The following is a 27,158-nucleotide window of genomic DNA, read 5'->3' as shown; positions in this document are numbered from 1 at the left end:
CTCTCTCTCTCTCTCTCTCTCTCTCTCTCTCTCTCTCTCTCTCTCATTTCATAATAACAGAGAAAAGGAAAAAATAAAAGCAAAAACAGATGAGAGGAGCAGGGAAGGGAGGGGCGAAGAATTATTATGTTGATACATGACGTACCAAAAGTGCGAGGATGTACTGCATGGCAGCTTTGTGGGCGAGATAATTCCACACTCGCAAGTATCATTTTTCCCTCACTTTATTTGTGTTATTTCGTGGTAGAAACCAAGGATATTTGACTACCAGTGGCAGAAACCGTCTGCAAAGATCCACTATGAGTGCGTGAAATTCCCTCATATTCTGACATTAGAAAAATATTTGGAGGATCGTAAAACACCGTATCATATCCGGCCATCATTCTGAAAGATCTCGTACTATACCCGAGAAGAAATAAAACACACACTGGCTGAAATGACCATGACGCAGTATACGCGTCACTCGGATATGCTACGAGAGACGAAATGACGCGTATACTGCGTCATCGGATGCAAGGGTTAAATAGATACCTATCATCCTCATATATCGTATAGCTATGGTGCAGTATGTGCTTTACGTATTAATTTTGGCAGATATTATAATTCTGTATACTTTTACTGGCAATGAATAGGGACCATTAAGAAACATGATCCCCGCTGCTACCACTGGGTTAACCCTTCAACTAACATGCTGTATGTATCCCACCATTGCCTGAGTGTAATGGGGGAGGAATGGGTACCTTGGGGAGGGCCTGGACCCCATTAGAGTAAACCCCATTGATTCTACTGTTTGGCAAGTGCAATTTAGCTTCTCCTAAGGGTTTGGCGGCCCCAGTCAAGTGCGATATATGAGGTACAGTCAACGTTGCCAGCTCACCATGAACCACCGTGAACATATATCGTATTTCCTGTTTTTTTACTCACAAGTATTGCCACAAAAGCATCAATACTTGACACTAATAACATTAACTTTAATTTTAGGGCGTTATTGGTGCATGTACAATAGTTTTAGGGCCTTGAAACAATATAGGCAATGATTTGAGTACATGGCAACGCTGGGTACAGTGTTGCTGTGATGGGAACACTGTGGACTTATAATGTAATATGGCAGTGTACAATTTAGGTCAATCATGGCACACACCTTAGGGCGGCATTCTGAGCCCCTCAAGTTAACCAATTTTAAAGGCCGAAAAGGTGGTCAGTCGGTTTCTAATGAGTGTTTTCTTAGGTTCATGGTACAGAGGAAGGGTTAAACCACCACCTGGGCCAACCCCTGGGAATGCCTGCGACTCCTAGGAAAGCCGTCTTGTCTTGGCTATATTTAAGAATGTGACCATCAGACACTTCTACCTTTCACATCTACTATTTCAAAAGGACAAAAAGGAGAATAATTAGACTCTATTGAGTGTTTCTTTTAGATTCATGGTGCATAGGAAGGGTCATTAAACCACCACCACCACCTGGGTCATGAAGATGGTACGACTTTAATGACCTCATACTTCTACGAGCGCCGTGTTAAATATGTTTTTACGGAGGGCAATTACTATGACCCGACCCTCACATCAACTACTTCCAAAGGCCAAAAAGGAGAATAATTAGGTTCTATTGAGTGTTTCTTTTAGGTTTATGGTACATAGGAAGGGTTAATCCTTTCATTGCTAAGCGCTCGCAGCGAGACTATCCCCTCAGGCACGCTCGGGCACCCCAGCGGGGCATCTCTTTTAACTGCTATATCTCAAAAACTATTCATCACAGTTACAAAACAAAAACACCATTGGAAAGAGGAGGCCAAGATCTATACAATTCAGTAATGTAAACCTCTCCTGCGAAAGTACAGGCACGTTGAGGGGGTGTTGCCTGTGAAGACGTACATTTATACATGCGCGACGGTCAGCCGCAAGGCAACTACTGTAGATCTCTTGATGATGGGGTGCTGGCAGGGCAGTATTGCCAACTGCAATATTTACAACTATTTGATCAAAATATCAGTCATGTGAAACTATGCAAAAATGTCGCTACATTGGTCAACAACATCCACCAGTTGCTCGTCCGCAGATTTGCCGCTGGGCTGGACATGATTTTCCACCAAATTTAGTGAAGAACACACTCAATTGGCAATCCTGTGTTGTGAGAATCAGTGTTGGAACACACTCATCCGTGGGAGATTTGAGTGCGGCTGGAGCTCGCAGCGAGTGTTTAACAACGCCAGCAAATACGCCTTACGCTTGCTGCCAGCATTTAGCAATGAAAGGGTTAATGGTCCCTCCAAGCGAGAAAAATGAGAAAAAATCACCCCTCACACAAACCATTTAATAATATATATCAAAACATTTGTGATCAGATTATGTATCATATAATTTGGGGTGTTTATATCATGGCACAAATTTGGCCCATCGCTGCTACACGTTAAAGCCCCAAATTTGGCCCCTTGCTGCTACGCGGTAAAGCCCCAAATTTGGCCCGTCTCTGCTACACGGTAAAGCCAAACAATTTGGCCCGTCGCTGCTACACGGTAAAGCCAACTTGGCCCCACGCTCACCTAACTGTAAAGCAAGAGGCTCGTCGCCGTTACCGTTAACCCTGTAACACCTCAATCATTTCCTACACTCACCTAACTGCTGGTAAACAAGAGGCTGTAATATTTTCATGATCCTAACCCTGTAAGTAACACCTCAATCATTTCCTACACTCACCTAACTGCAGGTAAACAAGAGGCTGTAATATTTTCATGATCCTAACCCTGTAACACCTCAATCATTTCCTACACTCACCTAACTGCTGGTAAACAAGAGGCTGTAATATTTTCATGATCCTTAACCCAGTAACACCTCAATCATTTCCTACACTAACCTAACTGAAGGTAAACAAGAGGATGTAATATTTTCATGATCCTTAAACCTGTAACTCCTGAATCATTACCTACACTCACCTAACTGCTTGTAAACAAGAGGCTGTAATATTTTCATGATCCTAACCCTGTAAGTAACACCTCAATCATTTCCTACACTCACCTAACTGGTGGTAAACAAGAAGCTGTAAATGCCAGACACCATTGAACAATAGCGTTGCCCCCACGGAGACGCTCACTAGAAATCATCACACTCACTGGTTCAAGCGCTCCATAATTTCTGCATACAACTCCCTTATTTCAAGGCTAACTAAGTGGTCAGGATATGGAGTCAATACCACAGACCAACCATTATGCCAGTCATGGCTCTCAGCGATATCTAAATGAGAATCATGTGGAGGGATTGCCTGGCCTGGTTAAAGGGTGGAGAGTGAGCCAGGTCTTGGTGGAGGAGCACACTCCACCATCCACACAACAACGCTTACCCTCCTTATTGGTCACCCATAGTGTGTACTTTGTAATAACCAGTGTGTCCCACATGAGAGAACGGACAGTTGTTCAGAGTTGTAATAATGAGCTGTTAATACAATGACACAGTACCACGTTTAGTAGTGTGGAGACAGGGTAAATCTGCATATTGACAACTGGGTGTGTCTGGCGAACCACTGAATTACGGTCCAGTTGAAAAGGGTCACCTGCTGTACATGCTTTTATAACACAGAAAAGTGCCTAACAAAGTGCATACAAGAGGAAGGGTGAGCACTTTTCTGTTATTTTAACGACCTCTTTCATGTATTTTTGCGCAAGAAAGTACGGAAAGAAAGGCCGTACTTTGAAGCCCTTTTTGTGTGTGTGTGTGTGTGTGTGTGTGTGTGTGCCCTTCTGTGCAGGAAAGAACGTGTCCGCCATGTACCATCTGACGCCCTTCCTCACGTGCCAGAACTATCCGTGGGAATGCCAAAAACTCCTCCCAAAGCCTCGTCAAATGTGTTTCTTTAGGTTCATGGTGCAGGGGAAGGGTCACACTACCTCAAGGGTCATAAAACTACCCCAGGACATGCCCAAAAGCCCTACTATGAAAGCCTTACAGAAGTGAGTTTGGGCGTTGAAATGTTTAATAATCAGCCCCTTTAACCTAACCTATCCAAGAGCCAGGAAGGAAGGAAGAAAGGAAGGAAAATTATTTAACACTCACCAATGGAATGTCTGTCTGTCAGTCTTCCTCTTCCTCTTCCTCTTCTTCCTCTTCTTCTTCTAGTCTCTAAAGATAAGTAAGGATAAGTAAACAGTTGATAATTCATTTTTTGAGGTCATTATAAATTCTTTTCAGGCTAAAATTATAGAAAGAGAGAGAGAGAGAGAGAGAGAGAGAGAGAGAGAGAGAGAGAGAGAGAGAGAGAGAGAGAGAGAGAGAGAATCCAAACAATTCACACATACAATAGCCCTACAATAATAAAAAAATTTAATCATAACTTTAGTAAAACAATCTTTGAATGCATAATATATAACCTAACCTTTGAATATAGTGCATAATAATAATAATAATAATAATAATAATAATAATAATAATAATAATAATAATAATAATAAAATAGTGTTAATGAAAAATTATGCTGGGCTTATGAACATACATGTACAGGTGCAGAAAATATTAGCAAAATTCTGTACCGTCCTGAAACCCTCACTTAAGGGTAAGGTCAGGATAAGTTAAGGTAAGGTTAGGATATTAAGGTAAGGTCAGGATAGGTCAGATTCAGGTTACCTTGGAGTGAATTACGTTAAGGGGAATATTTTAAGGCAAGTTTAGGGTAATTCAACTGTAGTTTTAGGTAAGATGAGAGTGAATTACATTAGTTTAGGGTCATTCAAGACAGAGTCAGGTTACTTTGGGGTGAATTAGATGAAGTTCACGCTGCTTATGACAGACTTTCGGCACTTAGGGAAGCTTTGTTTTGATCGTTACCAATGGCGCCGATCGATGCTATAGTATACCATGTGAAAATGGCCTATCTGGAGGTGGCGACTGCAGAGGAAGCGAGAGGGTTGAGAGTGTGGCAAGGCTAGGCTAACCCCACTACCACCCCATCGGCCAGTTTTAAGTGGAAATTCTACAGCGGCGATCATTGGTAGCGATCAAAACAAACATAACGACTGTGAAAGCGGCCCTAAGTCCCCCCCCCAAGAAAATTAACATGCTTTATATTAAGGAAACAGTTGTATGCGGCAGAACAAGGAATTTTTAACTCGGGATAATTGACGGCACAGTGATACCTCTGCTTTTTTTGTTTTTTTGTTTTTTTTACATCTCCTCCTATTGCGCCGGTAGGCTTGCTTGAGGGGCCTGGATGGTATTCGGCCCCAGCCCATCATGGCGCAGGCAAGTGTTTATAGTGGAGCCATCTTCTTACGAGGGTTACATTATACAAGTTGTACGAGTGTTTGGATTTACAAGCATCAAAATTCCCTGAGAGGGAAGGGATAGGATTGGAAGGGAAGGGATGGGAAGGGATGGGATGGGAAAGGATGGGATGGGAGAGGAAGGGATGGGATGGGATGGGAAGGAAAGGGATGGGAAGGGAAGGGAAGTGGAGTGGGAGAAACACACATCTGGCAGGGCTTTCCAAGGAGTTGTGGGCATTTCCAGGGGTAGTTTTATAACCCTGGTGCTGGCCTAACCCTTCTTCAGTTGCATGAACCCAAAAAACACTCATTGCAACCCAACTGATCCCCTCTTTAGCCCTTAGAAATAGCTGATGTAAGAAGCAAAACTGTCTTACTATACTGGCCAAAGACATGCCCAAGTTGGTGGCAATGCAGACCCCACAAGACCGCCACAAAGTCATCATTATCCTTGACGGTGAAGGCCTCAGTCATCGTCAAATAGCACAGCCGACTGGTGTGTCTGTCTCTAACGTATGAATGGGTCTGCAGACATGTGGCCACAGGCTCCACTAGTGACAGGCCTCAAAGCCTTGCAGCAGATTTTTAACAGTGTAATCACAGCAGGGGTGCATAGACTCATTATTAAATAGATACCTATCATCCTCATATATCGTATAGCTATGGTGCAGTATGTGCTTTACGTATTAATTTTGGCAGATATTATAATTCTGTATACTTTTACTGGCAATGAATAGGGACCATTAAGAAACATGATCCCCGCTGCTACCACTGGGTTAACCCTTCAACTAACATGCTGTATGTATCCCACCATTGCCTGAGTGTAATGGGGGAGGAATGGGTACCTTGGGGAGGGCCTGGACCCCATTAGAGTAAACCCCATTGATTCTACTGTTTGGCAAGTGCAATTTAGCTTCTCCTAAGGGTTTGGCGGCCCCAGTCAAGTGCGATATATGAGGTACAGTCAACGTTGCCGGCTCACCATGAACCACCGTGAACATATATCGTATTTCCTGTTTTTTTACTCACAAGTATTGCCACAAAAGCATCAATACTTGACACTAATAACATTAACTTTAATTTTAGGGCGTTATTGGTGCATGTACAATAGTTTTAGGGCCTTGAAACAATATAGGCAATGATTTGAGTACATGGCAACGCTGGGTACAGTGTTGCTGTGATGGGAACACTGTGGACTTATAATAATGTAATATGGCAGTGTACAATTTAGGTCAATCATGGCACACACCCTTAGGGCGGCATTCTGAGACCCTCAAGTTAACCAATTTTAAAGGCCGAAAAGGTGGTCAGTCGGTTTCTAATGAGTGTTTTCTTAGGTTCATGGTACAGAGGAAGGGTTAAACCACCACCTGGGCCAACCCCTGGGAATGCCTGTGACTCCTAGGAAAGCCGTCTTGTCTTGGCTATATTTAAGAATGTGACCATCAGACACTTCTGCCTTTCACATCTACTATTTCAAAAGGACAAAAAGGAGAATAATTAGACTCTATTGAGTGTTTCTTTTAGATTCATGGTGCATAGGAAGGGTCATTAAACCACCACCACCACCTGGGTCATGAAGCTGGTACGCCTGGAATGACCTCAAACTTCTACGAGCGCCTTGTTAAATATGTATTTCAGGAGGGCAATTACTATGACCCGACCCTCACATCAACTACTTCCAAAGGCCAAAAGGAGAATAATTAGGTTCTTTTGAGTGTTTATTTTAGGTTTATGGTACATAGGAAGGGTTAACCTTTCCTTGCTAAGCTCTCGCAATGAGACTATCACCTCAGGCACGCTCAGGCACCCCAGCGGGGCATCTCTTTTAACTGCTATATCTCAAAAACTATTCATCACAGTTACAAAACAAAAACACCATTGGAAAGAGGAGGCCAAGATCTATACAATTCAGTACTGTAAACCTCTCCTGCGAAAGTACAGGCACGTTGAGGGGGTGTTGCCTGTGAAGACGTACATTTATACATGCGCGACGGTCAGCTGTAAGGCAACTACTGTAGATCTCTTGATGATGGGGTGCTGGCAGGGCAGTATTGACAACTGCAATATTTACAACTATTTGATCAAAATATCAGTCATGTGAAACTATGCAAAAATGTCGCTACATTGGTCAACAACATCCACCAGTTGCTCGTCCGCAGATTTGCCGCGCTGGGCTGACATGATTTTCCACCAAATTTAGTGAAGAACACACTCAATTGGCAATCCTGTGTTGTGAGAATCAGTGTTGGAACACACTCATCCGTGGGAGATTTGAGTGCGGCTGGAGCTCGCAGCGAGTGTTTAACAACGCCAGCAAATACGCCTTACGCTTGCTGCCAGCATTTAGCAATGAAAGGGTTAATGGTCCCTCCAAGCGAGAAAAATGAGAAAAAATCACCCCTCACACAAACCATTTAATAATATATATCAAAACATTTGTGATCAGATTATGTATCATATAATTTGGGGGGTTTATATCATGGCACAAATTTGGCCCATCGCTGCTACACGGTAAAGCCCCAAATTTGGCCCCTTGCTGCTACGCGGTAAAGCCCCAAATTTGGCCCGTCGCTGCTACACGGTAAAGCCACAAATTTGGCCCGTCGCTGCTACACAGTAAAGCCACAAATTTGGCCCATCGCTGCTACACGGTAAAGCCACAAATTTGGCCCGTCGCTGCTACACAGTAAAGCCACAAATTTGGCCCATCGCTGCTACACGGTAAAGCCACAAATTTGGCCCGTCGCTGCTACACGGTAAAGCCACAAACTTGGCCCGTCGCTGCTACACAGTAAAGCCACAGATTTGGCCCGTCGCTGTTACCGGGTTAACCCTGTAACACCTCAATCATTTCCTACACTCACCTAACTGCTGGTAAACAAGAGGCTGTAATATTTTCATGATCCTTAACCCTGTAAGTAACACCTCAATCATTTCCTACACTCACCTAACTGCTGGTAAACAAGAGGCTGTAATATTTTCATGATCCTTAACCCTGTAAGTAACTCCTGAATCATTTCCTACACTCACCTAACTGCAGGTAAACAAGAGGCTGTAATATTTTCATGATCCTTAACCCTGTAACTCCTCAATCATTTCCTACACTCACCTAACTGCTGGTAAACAAGAGGCTGTAATATTTTCATGATCCTTAACCCTGTAAGTAACACCTCAATCATTTCCTACACTCACCTAACTGCAGGTAAACAAGAGGCTGTAATATTTTCATGATCCTTAACCCTGTAAGTAACTCCTGAATCATTTCCTACACTCACCTAACTGCAGGTAAACAAGAGGCTGTAATATTTTCATGATCCTTAACCCTGTAAGTAACACCTCAATCATTTCCTACACTCACCTAACTGCTGGTAAACAAGAGGCTGTAATATTTTCATGATCCTTAACCCTGTAAGTAACTCCTGAATCATTTCCTACACTCACCTAACTGCAGGTAAACAAGAGGCTGTAATATTTTCATGATCCTTAACCCTGTAAGTAACTCCTGAATCATTTCCTACACTCACCTAACTGCTGGTAAACAAGAGGCTGTAATATTTTCATGATCCTTAACCCTGTAAGTAACTCCTGAATCATTTCCTACACTCACCTAACTGCAGGTAAACAAGAGGCTGTAATATTTTCATGATCCTTAACCCTGTAAGTAACACCTCAATCATTTCCTACACTCACCTAACTGGTGGTAAACAAGAAGCTGTAAATGCCAGACACCATTGAACAATAGCGTTGCCGCCCCACGGAGACGCTCACTAGAAATCATCACACTCACTGGTTCAAGCGCTCCATAATTTCTGCATACAACTCCCTTATTTCAAGGCTAACTAAGTGGTCAGGATATGGAGTCAATACCACAGACCAACCATTATGCCAGTCATGGCTCTCAGCGATATCTAAATGAGAATCATGTGGGAGGGATTGCCTGGCCTGGTTAAAGGGTGGAGAGTGAGCCAGGTCTTGGTGGAGGAGCGGCACACTCCACCAGCCACACCACAACGGTTACCCTCCTTATTGGTCACCCAGAGTGTGGACGTTGGACGAACCAGTGTGTCCCACATGAGAGAACGGACCGTTGTTCAGAGTTGTAATAATGAGCTGGTAATACAATGACACAGTACCACGTTTAGTAGTGTGGAGACGGGGTAAATCTGCATATTGACAACTGGGTGTGTCTGGCGAACCACTGAATTACGGTCCAGTTGAAAAGGGTCACCTGCTGTACATGCTTTTATAACACAGAAAAGTGCCTAACAAAGTGCATACAAGAGGAAGGGTGAGCACTTTTCTGTTATTTTTAACGACCTCTTTCATGTATTTTTTGCGCAAGAAAGTACGGAAAGAAAGGCCGTACTTTGAAGGCCTTTTTCTGTGTGTGTGTGTGTGTGTGTGTGTGTGTGTGTGTGTGTGCCCTTCTGTGCAGGAAAAGAACGTGTCCGCCATGTACCATCTGACGCCCTTCCTCACGTGCCAGAACTATCCGTGGGAATGCCAAAAACTCCTCCCAAAGCCTCGTCAAATGTGTTTCTTTAGGTTCATGGTGCAGGGGAAGGGTCACACTACCTCAAGGGTCATAAAACTACCCCAGGACATGCCCAAAAAGCCCTACTATGAAAGCCTTACAGAAGTGAGTTTGGGCGTTGAAATGTTTAATAATCAGCCCCTTTAACCTAACCTATCCAAGAGCCAGGAAGGAAGGAAGGAAGGAAAATTATTTAACACTCACCAATGGAATGTCTGTCTGTCAGTCTTCCTCTTCCTCTTCTTCTTCTTCTTGTCTCTAAAGGTAAGTAAGGATAAGTAAACAGTTGACAATTCATTTTTTGAGGTCATTATAAATTCTTTTCAGGCTAAAATTAGAGAGAGAGAGAGAGAGAGAGAGAGAGAGAGAGAGAATCAAAACAATTCACACATACAATAGCCCTACAATAATAACAAAATTTAATCATAACTTTAGTAAAACAATCTTTGAATGCATAATATATAACCTAACCTTTGAATATAGTGCATAATAATAATAATAATAATAATAATAATAATAATAATAATAATAATAATAATAATAATAATAAAATAGTGTTAATGAAAAATTATGCTGGGCTTATGAACATACATGTACAGGTGCAGAAAATATTAGCAAAATTCTGTACCGTCCTGAAACCCTCACTTAAGGGTAAGGTCAGGATAAGTTAAGGTAAGGTTAGGATATTAAGGTAAGGTCAGGATAGGTCAGATTCAGGTTACCTTGGAGTGAATTACGTTAAGGGGAATATTTTAAGGCAAGTTTAGGGTAATTCAACTGTAGTTTTAGGTAAGATGAGAGTGAATTACATTAGTTTAGGGTCATTCAAGACAGAGTAAGGTTACTTTGGGGTGAATTAGATGAAGTTCACGCTGCTTATGACAGACTTTCGGCACTTAGGGAAGCTTTGTTTTGATCGTTACCAATGGCGCCGATCGATGCTATAGTTTTCCACGTGAAACTGGCCTATGGGGTGGTGGCGGCTGCAGAGGAAGCGAGAGGAGTTGAGAGTGTGTGGCAAGGCTAGGCTAACCCCACTACCACCCCATCGGCCAGTTTTAAGTGGAAATTCTACAGCGGCGATCATTGGTAGCGATCAAAACAAACATAACGACTGTGAAAGCGGCCTTAAGTCCCCCCCCCCAAGAAAATTAACATGCTTTATATTAAGGAAACAGTTGTATGCGGCAGAACAAGGAATTTTTAACTCGGGATAATTGACGGCACAGTGATACCTCTGCTTTTTTTGTTTTTTTTTACATCTCCTCCTATTGCGCCGGTAGGCTTGCTTGAGGGGCCTGGATGGTATTCGGCCCCAGCCCATCATGGCGCAGGCAAGTGTTTATAGTGGAGCCATCTTCTTACGAGGGTTACATTATACAAGTTGTACGAGTGTTTGGATTTACAAGCATCAAAATTCCCTGAGAGGAAGGGATAGGATTGGAAGGAAGCGATGGGAAGGGATGGGATGGGAAAGGATGGGATGGGAGAGGAAGGGATGGGATGGGATGGGAAGGAAAGGGATGGGAAGGGAAGGGAAGTGGAGTGGGAGAAACACACATCTGGCAGGGCTTTCCAAGGAGTTGTGGGCATTTCCAGGGTAGTTTATAACCCTGGTGCTGGCCTAACCTTCTTCAGTTGCATGAACCCAAAAACACTCATTGCAACCCAACTGATCCCTCTTTAGCCCTTAGAAATAGCTGATGTAAGAAGCAAACTGTCTTACTATACTGGCCAAAGACATGCCCAAGTTGGTGGCAATGCAGACCCCACAAGACCGCCACAAAGTCATCATTATCCTTGACGGTGAAGGCCTCAGTCATCGTCAAATAGCACAGCCGACTGGTGTGTCTGTCTCTAACGTATGAATGGGTCTGCAGACATGTGGCCACAGGCTCCACTAGTGACAGGCCTCAAAGCCTTGCAGCAGATTTTTTAACAGTGTAATCACAGCAGGGTGCATAGACTCATTATTAAATAGATACCTATCATCCTCATATATCGTATAGCTATGGTGCAGTATGTGCTTTACGTATTAATTTTGGCAGATATTATAATTCTGTATACTTTTACTGGCAATGAATAGGGACCATTAAGAAACATGATCCCTGCTACCACTGGGTTAACCTTCAACTAACATGCTGTATGTATCCCACCATTGCCTGAGTGTAATGGGGAGGAATGGGTACCTTTGGGAGGCCTGGACCCCATTAGAGTAAACCCCATTGATTCTACTGTTTGGCAAGTGCAATTTAGCTTCTCCTTTGGCGGCCCCAGTCAAGTGCGATATATGAGGTACAGTCAACGTTGCCAGCTCACCATGAACCACCATGAACATATATCGTATTTCCTGTTTTTTACTCACAAGTATTGCCACAAAAGCATCAATACTTGACACTAATAACATTAACTTTAATTTTAGGGGGTTATTGGTGCATGTACAATAGTTTTAGGGCCTTGAAACAATATAGGCAATGATTTGAGTACATGGCAACGCTGGGTACAGTGTTGCTGTGATGGAACACTGTGGACTTATAATAATGTAATATGGCAGTGTACAATTTAGGTCAATCATGGCACACACCCTTAGGGCGGCATTCTGAGCCCTCAAGTTAACCAATTTTAAAGGCCGAAAGGTGGTCAGTCGGTTTCTAATGAGTGTTTTCTTAGGTTCATGGTACAGAGGAAGGGTTAAACCACCACCTGGGCCAACCCTGGAATGCCTGTGACTCCTAGGAAAGCCGTCTTGTCTTGGCTATATTTAAGAATGTGACCATCAGACACTTCTGCCTTTCACATCTACTATTTCAAAAGGACAAAAAGGAGACTAATTAGACTCTATTGAGTGTTTCTTTTAGATTCATGGTGCATAGGAAGGGTCATTAAACCACCACCACCTGGGTCATGAAGCTGGTACGCCTGGAATGACCTCAAACTTCTACGAGCGCCTTGTTAAATATGTATTTCAGGAGGGCAATTACTATGACCCGACCTCACATCAACTACTTCCAAAGGCCAAAAGGAGAATAATTAGGTTCTATTGAGTGTTTCTTTAGGTTTATGGTACATAGGAAGGGTTAACCTTTCATTGCTAAGCGCTCGCAACGAGACTATCCCTCAGGCACGCTGGGCACCCAGCGGGGCATCTCTTTTAACTGCTATATCTCAAAAACTATTCATCACAGTTACAAAACAAAAACACCATTGGAAAGAGGAGGCCAAGATCTATACAATTCAGTAATGTAAACCTCTCCTGCGAAAGTACAGGCACGTTGAGGGGGTGTTGCCTGTGAAGACGTACATTTATACATGCGCGACGGTCAGCTGTAAGGCAACTACTGTAGATCTCTTGATGATGGGGTGCTGGCAGGGCAGTATTGACAACTGCAATATTTACAACTATTTGATCAAAATATCAGTCATGTGAAACTATGCAAAAATGTCGCTACATTGGTCAACAACATCCACCAGTTGCTCGTCCGCAGATTTGCCGCGCTGGGCTGACATGATTTTCCACCAAATTTAGTGAAGAACACACTCAATTGGCAATCCTGTGTTGTGAGAATCAGTGTTGGAACACACTCATCCGTGGAGATTTGAGTGCGGCTGGAGCTCGCAGCGAGTGTTTAACAACGCCAGCAAATACGCCTTACGCTTGCTGCCAGCATTTAGCAATGAAAGGGTTAATGGTCCCTCCAAGCGAGAAAAATGAGAAAAAATCACCCCTCACACAAACCATTTAATAATATATATCAAAACATTTGTGATCAGATTATGTATCATATAATTTGGGGGGTTTATATCATGGCACAAATTTGGCCCATCGCTGCTACACGGTAAAGCCCCAAATTTGGCCCCTTGCTGCTACGCGGTAAAGCCCCAAATTTGGCCCGTCGCTGCTACACGGTAAAGCCACAAATTTGGCCCGTCGCTGCTACACGGTAAAGCCACAAATTTGGCCCGTCGCTGCTACACAGTAAAGCCACAAATTTGGCCCATCGCTGCTACACGGTAAAGCCACAAATTTGTTGTCGCTGCTACACGGTAAAGCTACAAACTTGGCCCGTCGCTGCTACACAGTAAAGCCACAGATTTGGCTGTCGCTGTTACCGGTTAACCCTGTAACACCTCAATCATTTCCTACACTCACCTAACTGCTGGTAAACAAGAGGCTGTAATATTTTCATGATCCTTAACCCTGTAACACCTCAATCATTTCCTACACTCACCTAACTGCAGGTAAACAAGAGGCTGTAATATTTTCATGATCCTTAACCCTGTAAGTAACACCTCAATCATTTCCTACACTCACCTAACTGCAGGTAAACAAGAGGCTGTAATATTTTCATGATCCTTAACCCTGTAAGTAACACCTCAATCATTTCCTACACTCACCTAACTGCAGGTAAACAAGAGGCTGTAATATTTTCATGATCCTTAACCCTGTAAGTAACTCCTGAATCATTTCCTACACTCACCTAACTGCTGGTAAACAAGAGGCTGTAATATTTTCATGATCCTTAACCCTGTAAGTAACTCCTGAATCATTACCTACACTCACCTAACTGCTGGTAAACAAGAGGCTGTAATATTTTCATGATCCTTAACCCTGTAAGTAACACCTCAATCATTTCCTACACTCACCTAACTGGTGGTAAACAAGAAGCTGTAAATGCCAGACACCATTGAACAATAGCGTTGCCGCCCCACGGAGATGCTCACTAGAAATCATCACACTCACTGGTTCAAGCGCTCCATAATTTCTGCATACAACTCCCTTATTTCAAGGCTAACTAAGTGGTCAGGATATGGAGTCAATACCACAGACCAACCATTATGCCAGTCATGGCTCTCAGCGATATCTAAATGAGAATCATGTGGGAGGGATTGCCTGGCCTGGTTAAAGGGTGGAGAGTGAGCCAGGTCTTGGTGGAGGAGCGGCACACTCCACCAGCCACACCACAACGGTTACCCTCCTTATTGGTCACCCAGAGTGTGGACGTTGGACGAACCAGTGTGTCCCACATGAGAGAACGGACCGTTGTTCAGAGTTGTAATAATGAGCTGGTAATACAATGACACAGTACCACGTTTAGTAGTGTGGAGACGGGGTAAATCTGCATATTGACAACTGGGTGTGTCTGGCGAACCACTGAATTACGGTCCAGTTGAAAAGGGTCACCTGCTGTACATGCTTTTAAAACACAGAAAAGTGCCTAACAAAGTGCATACAAGAGGAAGGGTGAGCACTTTTCTGTTATTTTTAACGACCTCTTTCATGTATTTTTTGCGCAAGAAAGTACGGAAAGAAAGGCCGTACTTTGAAAGCCTTTTTCTGTGTGTGCGTGTGTGTGTGTGTGTGTGTGTGCCCTTCTGTGCAGGAAAAGAACGTGTCCGCCATGTACCATCTGACGCCCTTCCTCACGTGCCAGAACTATCCGTGGGAATGCCAAAAACTCCTCCCAAAGCCTCGTCAAATGTGTTTCTTTAGGTTCATGGTGCAGGGGAAGGGTCACACTACCTCAAGGGTCATAAAACTACCCCAGGACATGCCCAAAAAGCCCTACTATGAAAGCCTTACAGAAGTGAGTATGGGCGTTGAAATGTTTAATAATCGGCCCCTTTAACCTAACCTATCCAAGAGCCAGGAAGGAAGGAAGGAAAGAATATTATTTAACACTCACCAATGGAATGTCTGTCTGTCAGTCTTCCTCTTCCTCTTCTTCTTCTTCTTGTCTCTAAAGATAAGTAAGGATATTAGTATACAGTTGATAATTCATTTTTTGAGGTAATTATAAATTCTTTTCAGGCTAAAATTAGAGAGAGAGAGAGAGAGAGAGAGAGAGAGAGAGAGAGAGAGAGAGAGAGAGAGAGAGAGAGAGAGAGAGAGAGAGAGAGAGAGAGAGAGAGAGAGAGAGAGAGAGAGAGAGAGAGGGAGAGAGAGAATGAAAACAATTCACACATACAATAGCCCTACAATAATGAGAAAATTTAATCATAACTTTAGTAAAACAATCTTTGAATATAGTGCATAATAATAATAATAATAATAATAATAATAATAATAATAATAATAATAATAATAATAATTGAAAACAGTTCTTTATTATTATTAGATATGTCTTGGATTTTTTTCTTATAGAGTTTCTGATTTGCTTTGGGAATTGATATATTTAAGAACATTGGGAGATGATCTGAGATGGGAAAGTGCAAAATTGTTGGGATGTGAGAGGTATGTTCAAGTAAATTAATGTTAAAATCTCCAATCAGCACGATTTTATTATTTTTTGCTTTCTCTCACAAAAGTTCGTGCAATATGTGTGAGAACTCATCAACTGCAATGTGTTTACTGTTAGGTCTGTAAATCGTGCATAGAAGGAAGCCTAATGAGTTTGTTTTTATCCTAATTGTGTTTATTTCTATATCTTCATTTACTATTGTCAAGTCTTGGATTTCCTGAGAATGTATTAGATTGGACACAAATATTGATACCCCTCCCTGTTTGCGCGTATTTCTGGTTAAATGGTATGAGTGGTATCCTGTAAATTCGTGTAGGTGTTTATTATTGTCTGTAAGCCAGGATTCAGTGGCTGCCAAGATATCAGGTTGTATGTGTAAAGATCTGAGGAGTAGTTGTATATTATCAGATTTTTTTGTTAATGATCTCGAGTTTATGTGCATTATGTCTGTTGAGTCTTAATGAGGTTATTATAGGTAACAAGGTCATTATAATTTGATATTGATTCAAAGTCCATGTGGCCGTGTAGTTGATTGATTATCTCCATACTTATGTTATTTGAATTGGCATGTCTGTGTTCATCATCATAAAAGAGTGTCTCATAGAGATGGGACATAAGATTAATGGAAGAGGAGTCAGAGAAGAGAATGGAAAGAAAGCAGTAAGATACAAGACTAAGTCTAGCCGCGCCGGGTGGCACTGTGAACATGTTGCTTAACATAAGTAAAAAAACTTTACAGAAAAGTAATAATGAGTAGAAAGGACAATGACAATCATAATTATAATAAAGCAAAAAATAACAATAGTCGCAGTAGCCGTTATAGTATCAACGATATTCAACAATATAATAATAATAATAAATTAATAATAATAATAATATAGTATTACTTGTATAGTAGTACTTAGTAGTAGTAGTAGTACCTAGTAGTGGTAATAGTAGTAGTAGTAGTAGTAGTAGTAGTAGTAGTAGTAGTAGTAGTAGTAGTAGAAGTAGTAGCAGTAGTAGAAGTAGTAGTAGTACTTAGTATAGTATTACTTAGTAGTAATAGTAGTAGTGATAGTAGTAGTAGTAGTAGTAGTAGTAGTAGTAACAGTAAGACTGATAAATAATGAATAGCATTAACAATGGCAATAGTAATAATAATAATCATAGTAATAATAATAATAATAGTAATAATAATAATAATAATCATAGTAATAATAATAATAATAATAATAATAATAATAATAATTATAATGGTATGAATATTGATGGTGACATTAATATGTAATATGTAATAATGAATATTAATGATGACATTAATAGTAACATTACTATGTAATCTAATGTTAGTAATAAAGTATGAGTGTCATATTGGAGCTTAAAGGTGGATAAAATGATTACTGTAAACTACTGGAATGTGCCTTATGGCATTATGGTGAGGAGACTGAAGCAAAACTAGAGTGACTCAAGACAGGTGTCCTTCATGTCAGGGTACTCATTCAGGAAGGTGATCAGTGTCTGCTGATCAATTATTTCATGCTTGATGGTGGAGTTCCTGAGCCTGACAATTATTTTTCCATCCTTGGTGTGGCATTGCTGGAATTTGTTTCTGTGAGCTCGTCGGATGTTTAACACCTGCTTGAAGAGAAGGAGTCGTTTGGGTGTCAGGCTCTCCTTGATGTACAGTTGAGGCTTCATTTGGATACAAGCCCCAACCAGGTCGTGCTTCAGGGTTCTGCTGCAGAGTTTCACTATGATCGGTCGTTTGCGTTGGGAGTTTGCTGGTCCAATCCTGTGTGCAATATTAATGTCCGATACACTGATGTTTAATCTCAGGTGGTCCTTGAATGCATTCGTGATGACGGTAGGTGGGTTTTCGTGTGGTGTTTCGTCAGGTAATGATGGACCGCTCACAAAGATGGTGTCACGACGCTCATATTGGTCGACACCATTTTTGCTTGTTTCTAGTTCTTGCACTTTTTCTTTTAACCCAACTATTTCTCCACTTAGCTTTGTTATTTGCGAGTCTTTCTTTATGAGTTCTTCCTTCAGTAATTCAGTTTCGAGTTTCATTTTCTTTGAGATCACAGGAGTAATCATTTTCACTAGGGTTTTTGATTCTTCGGATAGGGAGTCGAGTAGCTGGTTCACCTCCCGATTCTCAGGATCATGGTCGTCACTGCTGGTGCTTGATTGTTGTAGTTGTAGATTTAGTGGCAACTGCTGTTGGTCACTGGAGCGCTGATTAGGATTCTTTGACGCAGCAGAGGCACTGCGAGTGTCAGGCATGGTAGTATCACTTAACAACAGTTGCCTGAAGATCACTAGGTCAGCACATATAACAGTTCTGTCACAAACTTGCAGCACTGGAAATCACAACAGTGTACATGTGTTGTGTGTCATCAGGACGTCATAGTACAGTAGTCACGCCATACACGGCGCAGCCAACATGGACTTAAAGATGTGTAATTTCTGTCAGGATTAGAGGAGGTCGAGAGCCACGTTCGATCGCCACGGTGTCCAAACAGAGAGTGAGGGAGTTAGGAAGGAGAGATTGGAGGAAAGGAGAAAAGATTGGAGGGAAGGAGAAAAGATTGGAGGGAAGGAAAGATTGGAGGGTAGAGGAGTTAGAAAGGAGAGATTGGAGTAAAGGAGAAAAGATTGGAGGAAAGGAGAAAAGATTGGAGGGAAGGAAAGATTGGAGGGGTGGAGGGAGTTAGGAAGGAGAGATTGGAGTAAAGGAGAAAAGATTGGAGGGAAGGAGAAAAGATTGGAGGGAAGGAGGAAAGATTGGAGGGAGTTAGGAAGGAGAGATTGGAGGAAAGGAGAAAAGATTGGAGGGAAGAAGGAAAGATTGGAGGGAAGGAGGAAAGATTGGAGGGAGTTAGGAAGGAGAGATTGGAGGGAATAGGGGCGAAGATGGAGGGTGGAGGGAGTTAGGAAGGAAAGATTGGAGGAAAGGAGAAAAGATTGGAGGGAAGAAGGAAAGATTGGAGGGAAGGAGGAAAGACTGGAGGGAGTTAGGAAGGAGAGATTGGCGGGAATTGGGGAGAAGAGATTGGAGGGGTGGAGGGAGTTAGGAAGGAGATTGGAGGAAAGGAGGAAAGACTGGAGGGAAGGAGGAAAGATTGGAGGGAGTTAGGAAGGAGAGATTGGAGGAAAGGAGAAAAGATTCACCTGTTAAGTGAAATTCTGGTGTATAAGCTCTCACAAAATCTGTCACTAGTAAAACTGTAAACAATAATTTAATCTCTGCCTCCATGAAATATATTACATAAACAGACAAATATGAAAGCTCACGAGTCAGAATAAGTGACGTCACCTGCTTGGTGTAGTAGAAATATACTTACTCATTGAATATGCCAACAGCTACATATGAAAACATCACAGGACTTAGCACAGGGGGGAGTTTGGAAAAAGTTTGATGTAGTCGGCGCAACATCTGAGGTCACTTGCCGGAGAGAGACAGAAGGGGAAGGAATTATAGAAGGGAACAGACCCCAGGAGACGGGACACAACCCCCGATTAATACCTGGTAACCACTCACTGCTGGGTGGACAGGGGCGTAGGGTATCGGAAAAGCCGCTCAAAATTTTCCACTCCGCCCGGGAATTGAACCCGGGCTCTCTCGTCGGTGGAAAATGGCAAAATGAGCGTTATGGCGAGTCCATTGGAGGCACCAGCGTACCACCCCATACGAACTCAAAGTCTAGACAAATCTGTGTTTCTTTAAGTTCTTGGTACAGAGGAAGGGTCACACTACCACCAGGGTCATTAAACTAGCCCTGGAAATTCCCCAAACTCCTATGAAAGTCTAGACAAATGTGTTTCTTTAGGTTCATGGTACAGAGGAAGGGTCACACTACCTCCAGAGTCATAAAACTACCCCTGGAAATGCCCCAAACTCCAATGAAAGTCTTGACAAATGAGTTCCTTTAAATTCTTGGTACAGAGGAAGGGTCACACTACCACCAGGGTCATTAAACTACCCCTGGAAATGCCTCTCAAAACTCCTATGAAAACCTCAAATATGTAAACTGCTGAAGGGTTTAAATAACCTGGCTTTTTATCCTAATCTATCCAAGAGACAAGAAGGAATGAAGGAAGGAAGGAAGGAGAGTTTTATGGAAGGAAAATGATTCAACACTCACCAATGTCTGTCTGTCTGTCTGCTGGTCTTCAAAGTCATCCTCCTCTTCCTCTTCATCATCATCTTTTTCTTCCTCTTCCTTCTCTTGTCTCTATAAGTAAAGTAAGGAGATTAATAAAGTTGATAATTTATTTTTTTGTGGTAATAAATTCTTTTAAGGTAAGAGAGAGAGAGAGAGAGAGAGAGAGAGAGAGAGAGAGAGAGAGAGAGAGAGAGAGAGAGAGAGAGAGAGAGAGAGAGAGAGAGAGAGAGAGAGAGAGAGAGAGAGAGAGAGAGAAATATGTGTGTGTGTGTGTGTGTGTGTGTGTGTGTGTGTGTGTGTGTGAGAGAGAGAGAGAGAGAGAGAGAGAGAGAGAGAGAGAGAGAGAGAGAGAGAGAGAGAGAGAGAGAGAGAGAGAGAGAGAGAGAGAGAGAGAGAGAGAGAGAGAGAGAGAGAGACAGAGAATTAATGAGAGAGAGAGACAGCGAATTAAAGAGACACAGAGAGACAGGGATATATATATATATATATATATATATATATATATATATATATATATATATATATATATATATATATATATATATATATATATATATATATATATATATATATATATATATATATATATATACAGTTAAACCCCGATTATCCGAAATGGAAGGGGGGAAGCCTCTTTCGGATAAGCCGATTTTTCGGATAATCCGGATTTATGGCCGCCCTTTTTATCGCCGCCGACTGACGATGTAAACAATGAAACCAAACAAACACACGCTACGCTAAACAAAGTAGTACGCTTAAAACATGTGATGTAAACGTTTTATTGTATGTTTGTCTGTGTGTCTCCTTTTCTGGACCAGTGTATGTTGATACTTGTGAGCGTTGCAGATCTGAATTGTGAATGTTGCAGAGTGCGATTGTGAATGGTTGTGCAAGCTTGCAAGTGTGACCTTGATGCATCGTGCAGGTGGAGACACAGTATGATGACTCATATTATCGCGCAACTCGTATGTTGGAAGGGGAATGTGGCATGGAGTGGAGAGGGGAGTCGTGTTTGTGTCGTTGTCTTGAGAGTACGGTGTGAGAGTAGTCGTGCAGTAGTTTGTTCGTTCGCCGCACCTACGTCCTTGCTGGGGCGAAGGTGCGGACGTGGTGTTGTTGAGTTTGTTTAATGTTTTTTGTCTAATACATTGATCTATTCGTTACAAGCTATTTCGGCAATACGTATTAGAAAGCATATTCATTTTAACTGTTCTTATCAATTTTAAATGTGTTAATATAGTACATATGTAGTTACTTTTATTTATTTGTGATGTTTTATAACGTTTTAGTATAGAAAAAAAAAAATTTTAATTGCATTATCCAGATCAATTTATATATATATATATATATATATATATATATATATATATATATATATATATATATATATATATATATATATATATATATATATATATATATATATATATATATATATATATATATATATATATATATATATATATATATATATATATATATATATATATATATATATATATATATATATATATATATATATATATATATATATATATATATATATATATATATATATATATATATATATATATATATATATATATATATATATATATATATATATATATATATATATATATATATATATATATATATATATATATATATATATATATATATATATATATATATATATATATATATATATATATATATATATATATATATATATGATATGTGACAACAAATGACTTCCTAACACACACACACACACACTCAAACATATACTCATATTCATAGTGTGTAGTTGTATTTACCATAGCTGGGCACGATAACAGAAAACCTTATTCCCGATGACCGATACCTGATAATGGAAAACCTTATCGGTGATAACCGATATTCGTTAACTGGAGACACAAATATAGGCGATAACCGATACCCGATATAAATCCAGAATTCCGATACTACCTAGCGATAAGTCTGATAGGCGAAAACGATACTATATTGATATTTCAAATAAAAAATACATAGATGAATTCAAATTTTCATTATCTGTATTTTAGAAAACTTACAAAACCTGAAAACCACATGTTGACACGTACCTATGGACGGTAATGCTAGAAACGCCTCAACCGTGTTGTGTTATTTGGCGTCCCCACCGTCAAAAGCTGGTGCTTTTGTTTACAAACACTGGTCTCTCGTGAACTGCGCATGCTCAGACCAGCAAGCGTAGACCTGTACAGTCTCACAAAGCTTTTTAACCGTAATTAAGAGTTGCTGGAAAGCTGAATCAGACATACAGTACCACCATCCTCGCTGTTTCTAGAACGACACTCTGTACGAGTTGTATTTATATGTACAGAGTGTCGTTCCAGAAACAGCGAGGATGGTGGTACTGTATGTCTGATTCAGCCTTCCAGCAACTCTTAATGTGTTAAAAAGCTTTGTGATACTGTACAGGGCTACGCTTACTGGTCTGAACATGTGCAGTTCACAAGAGACCAGTGTTTGTAAACAAAAGCGCCAGTTTTTGACAATGGGACACCAAATAACACAACACCTTCAATACCATGGCATGCTCAAAAACGAACATGGAATATCAAATCTGAGGCAGTGAATAATCATTTTTGGGCAAAGTTAAATGATTTATCTTTTTGATATATTGATTTTTGAGTCTAACATAAAAAATAACCTAGTGTTTTAATGTTGATGATCTAAGTTTGAAATCTCTCCGAAGTTTTTTCACACAACACTGGTGCCGGCCACATGCATGCAGTAGGGAGGACACAATGTTTTTTGTTTTTTTCTGAGGCGGAAAAAAGTAGCGATTATCGCTAGTTTGGTTACAAAAGTAACGAAGATACCGATTAATATTTAAATAAGTAGCGGATGGCCGATAACCCGATTTTGTTATCAGCGATAAAGTATCGCGATAACGCCCAGCTATGGGTAATAGACTGTATTCTAGTTAATGAAGCTGTAGACAGACCCGATACAAAATTCTGGACAAATGAAAACATGGACATTTCAGACCATGTGATGATAGGAATAACCATGGAACAAAGGCAAGGAAAAGAGGGGAACAAAAATGAATGAAAAACACAGAGAAACAAAGTGGAGTCTAACAGAAGCAAACTGGATGCAATATTACGAAGACGTAGAAACATCAATGCAGGTAGAAGTGGACGGGAAAGAAAGACCAATGGGAAAAGGACGTGAAAATGGTAGAAGAACCAAGAAAGCTTGTGGGCACAAAAGTTGGAAAGTTTCATTTAGTTGGCGCAACATCTAAGGTCATATGCCGGAGAGAGACAGAAGGGGAAGGAATTATAGGAGAAGGGAACAGTTGGAAAGTTTGGTTTAGTGGGCGCAACATCTGTGGTCATATGCCGGAGAGAGACAGGAGGTGAAGTAATTACAGAAGGGAACAGTTGGAAGGTTGGTTTAGTGGGCGCAACATCTGTGGTCATATGCCAGAGAGAGACAGAAGGGGAAGTAATTATAGGAGAAGGGAACAGACCCCAGGAGACGGGACACAACCCCCGATTAATACCTGGTACCCATTCACTGCTGGGTGGACAGGGGCATAGGGTATCGGAAAAGCCGCCCAAATTTTCACACTCCGCTCGGGAATCGAACCCGGGCTCTTTCGGTTGCGAGCCGAGTGTGCTAACCACTGCACCACGAAGCCCCCATGTGGGCATAAAGAAAACACTTACCTCCAACAGAAAACTAAAAGGATGGTGGGACGCATAAAAAAAAAAAAAAAAAAAAAAGGTTGTAAACAAAAGAAAAGAAGTTAATAAGGAACTTATTAACTTCTTGCAGAAAATAGCAAATGGAAATAGAAATGTAAAGAATACTGTGAAGTAAAACAACAAACACAACAGTTCATACAAACAAAGATATCTAAATGGGAAAAGGAAAAGGCAGATGTGATTAACAAACTACAGTAGATCCCCACTTAGCGCGAGATCAATTAGAGCGAACCGCAATTAGCGCGAGCCACCATCTACCAAGAAAAAAATTAATTAGCGCGAACCGCAATTAGCGCGAGCCACCATCTACCAAGAAAAAAAATAATTAGCGCGAACCGCAATTAGCGCGAGCCACCATCTACCAAGAAAAGAAAAATTAGCGCGAAAGCCTCAGTTAGCGCGAGATCAATTAGCACGAGCCACCATCTACCAAGAAAACACACGAGTGAGGCTGAGACTGAGTGCCTGAGTGGATATCTCGGTGATATGGATTTTCTCTCTCTCTCTCTCTCTCTCTCTCTCTCTCTCTCTCTCTCTCTCTCTCTCTCTCTCTCTCCACTGAATGAAGTGAATATTTATTTCTCGATAAAAACCTACCTCTTGTTTGATTTACATTGTTTTTGATTTACACAATGACTTCTTCAAGGACACAATACTCGTGTCAATCGTGTTACCTGTACTTGGCTCATTAAGGTTAGTCGAATATAACTGAACTCGCATATATTGAATACCTGGTGTACTGTATTTTAACGACTTTTAAGACGCACTTTTCCCCCATAAAAAATGCCCTATCCATGTGTCCTCCAGGGTGAATGTTGTAGGAGGTGGCCTTACACAGCTTTTCAATTCAGCCTCTTGTATGATATAACCTCTATGCTCACGTCTTACAGGTACAGCTAAAAACACGATTGACGCGAGTATTGTGTCCTTGAAGAGGTCATTGCGTAAATCAAAAACAATGTAAATCAAACAAGAGGTAGTTTTTTTATCGAAAAATAAATATTCACTTCCTTCAGTGGGGAGAGAGAGAGAGAGAGAGAGAGAGAGAGAGAGAGAGAGAGAGAGAGAATTACCTCCACCAAATCTGATACACAAAGGGCCGGTCTTACAGTCACCCGTTTTCGTTCGCTAGCCAGCGAACGAAAGCATTCCGCGCGGGATCGGGTCTTACAGTCGCTCTCGACCGCTGCTTTTCGGTCGCTCGCGAACGAAAAATCGGCGTTTTGGTAAGGAGATTTTGGGGAGCGGTTGAGGTGACGAAAACGAGATTTGTAACCAATAAATTCAAAGTAAATGAGTAAATCTGCAATGATATGACATACCTAGCATGCAGAGAGCATATATAAGGCAAATAATTATTCAAAACACCTTTATTTTTGTTGCACAAACATTTTATTGGGCAGCGTATCGTACACCGCCAGCACAACAGAGTCTGCTGTCTCAGCCAACGCAATGGATATTTTTGGTAATTATATCTAGTGTTTTATTTATCTAATGACGTTTCTTTTTGAAAATGTTGTGTGTAGTTGTTTTCGTGGCTCATATGGGTGTGCTGGTAGGGTTAACAAACCATTGCATACTTGTGGATTTGGTGGCACTCAGTCAACATGAATTCTATTATGAAATATTAAGAATATATAAGACTGCACCCAAAAAATATTCAAGGTATAATGAACTATTCATAATAGTTGGTCCCAGGCAGAGGGGGAGGAAAAACAAAAACTATTGAATTACACCCATCACGGGTGGTCACCAGTTTATTTCTGTTGTATTTTTATGTAGTAATCAGTAGGACTGTTTGTGTTATGAATAACTAGATAAGAGGTGATAGTCTACTGTCTTACAGTGAAAGGTAACCATTTTAGCTCTGATAGATTCAGTTAAACGGCATTAGGTTACTAATTATAAGGTTTGCTTTAGTTCCATGGAATCATGTATAATTCGCAATCTATTAAGTCGCCATATTCTATTTTAGCAGCAATAGGTTATTATCCTTAGCAGTGATAGGTTACTATCCTAATGTTGAGCTGCAGCTCTAAGATAGTGTCATTTGCCCTGATAGCTACTTCACAACATTTCCACAGCAATAAGATGATTTTTCTCACTTATTTAAAATACTGACTACAATATTCATTTCTGAGTAATTTATGAGAATGGCAGTTAAGGAGATTTTTTTATATTCTCTTGAAATAGCTGTGTTGTTATTCTGTAAATATTTTGCTCCATTGTTCTCGTCGTTGTATTCTGGTGCGACAATTATTTTCATACGATAAAGCATCATAGGTTACCCAAAAAATGAAGTCAGTGTCTCTGAAATATATCACTCAGGTCAGGCCAAACTCTTCTGCTAGCTTATGTAGGATTGTGCAGGTTAGGTTCGGCTCGGCCCCCTTCCTATCTTTCAGTTTAAAAAAGTTAAAGTTGGGGGCATATGCTATAGCTGCATTAGCATGAAAATTCGTTCTTCCATTCATCACTCTGTCCCTCAGTCACTGTTATATTGTACATACTTTTGTTTAAATTTTCCAGCTTGTTTCTTTCTCAGTTCTCTTGTTTTCTGCACACCTAACATTTAGTTATTTTCATCCTAATTTCAACATAACAGCATTTTTTTTTTTTTTAATAATACTTTTTGTACATATATGTCTCTCCCACAGGATGTGGAATTCTTCTGAATCTTAAGATGCTTGTCACAGTGAAATAACTGGTCACAAGCAATTTCCTCTTCACCATAGCTGACTGCATATAAATTGTTGTCATCAGGTAGCAGGGCTATTGGAGATGTCAACTGATATACCTGGTACCCTTTCTACATATAATTTCTCTATCAGAGGAAGCACACCATGTGTCCGAAAAAGTTTATGATGTTGCTGGTATGGAAGGAGTTACAAAGAGTGTCAGGGTCAAGGTTAGACTACACCTAGGATCAGTCCGCTCAGTCTCAGTAGTGATGTACACTGTACAGGCTGATGGATGAGGTCAGGCAGCAGTCTCTGTAGACCATGCATGATATTTGTGGATGACATTGTGATATTTAATGAAGGCAGGGAAAAAACGAAAAATGAACTAGAAAGGTGGAGGTATGCACTGTATAAGAGGGATGGAAATCAGCAGGAGGAGTACATGTGAGTGAGCCCTACGGAAATGGTACTGTGAGGTTTCAGTGAGTGGAGCTGGCAAAGGTAGATAAGTTCAAATACTAGGGCTTAACAGAACAAAGCAATGGAACGTGTGCTACAG

General features: G+C 41.0%; 1 protein-coding gene, 1 long non-coding RNA gene and 1 other non-coding gene across 7 annotated transcripts in view; all 3 read right to left on the bottom strand.

The window, feature by feature from the left end:
• Positions 1-27,158, bottom strand: part of LOC126982694 (protamine-like) — an 80,693-nt gene that overhangs the window by 7,643 nt on the left and 45,892 nt on the right. The window contains exon 8 of the mRNA XM_050834973.1: positions 15,470-15,523. Coding sequence (XP_050690930.1) covers positions 15,470-15,523 — 54 coding nt within the window. The remainder of the gene's footprint in view (positions 1-15,469; positions 15,524-27,158) is intronic.
• Positions 1,572-15,384, bottom strand: LOC126983081 (uncharacterized). Of its 5 annotated transcripts, none has more exons than XR_007735507.1 (6): positions 14,347-15,384; positions 14,015-14,180; positions 8,859-8,941; positions 8,527-8,609; positions 7,174-8,198; positions 1,572-1,818 (listed from the first exon to the last, which is right to left on the bottom strand). It is a non-coding gene; the product is annotated as an uncharacterized LOC126983081 (long non-coding RNA). The 5 variants fall into 5 exon arrangements; XR_007735504.1 differs by having other exon boundaries at positions 14,430-15,384; XR_007735505.1 differs by lacking the exon at positions 8,859-8,941 and having other exon boundaries at positions 14,430-15,383.
• On the bottom strand, positions 23,778-23,851 carry Trnaa-cgc (transfer RNA alanine (anticodon CGC)). Its single transcript has one exon. It is a non-coding gene; the product is annotated as a tRNA-Ala (tRNA).

This window comes from Eriocheir sinensis, chromosome 5, assembly GCF_024679095.1.
Source record: "Eriocheir sinensis breed Jianghai 21 chromosome 5, ASM2467909v1, whole genome shotgun sequence".
In the NCBI taxonomy this organism is placed as follows: Eukaryota; Metazoa; Arthropoda; class Malacostraca; order Decapoda; family Varunidae; genus Eriocheir; species Eriocheir sinensis.
The sequence above is the reverse complement of the archived record's forward strand: the minus strand, read 5'-3'. Positions and strand labels throughout refer to the sequence as shown.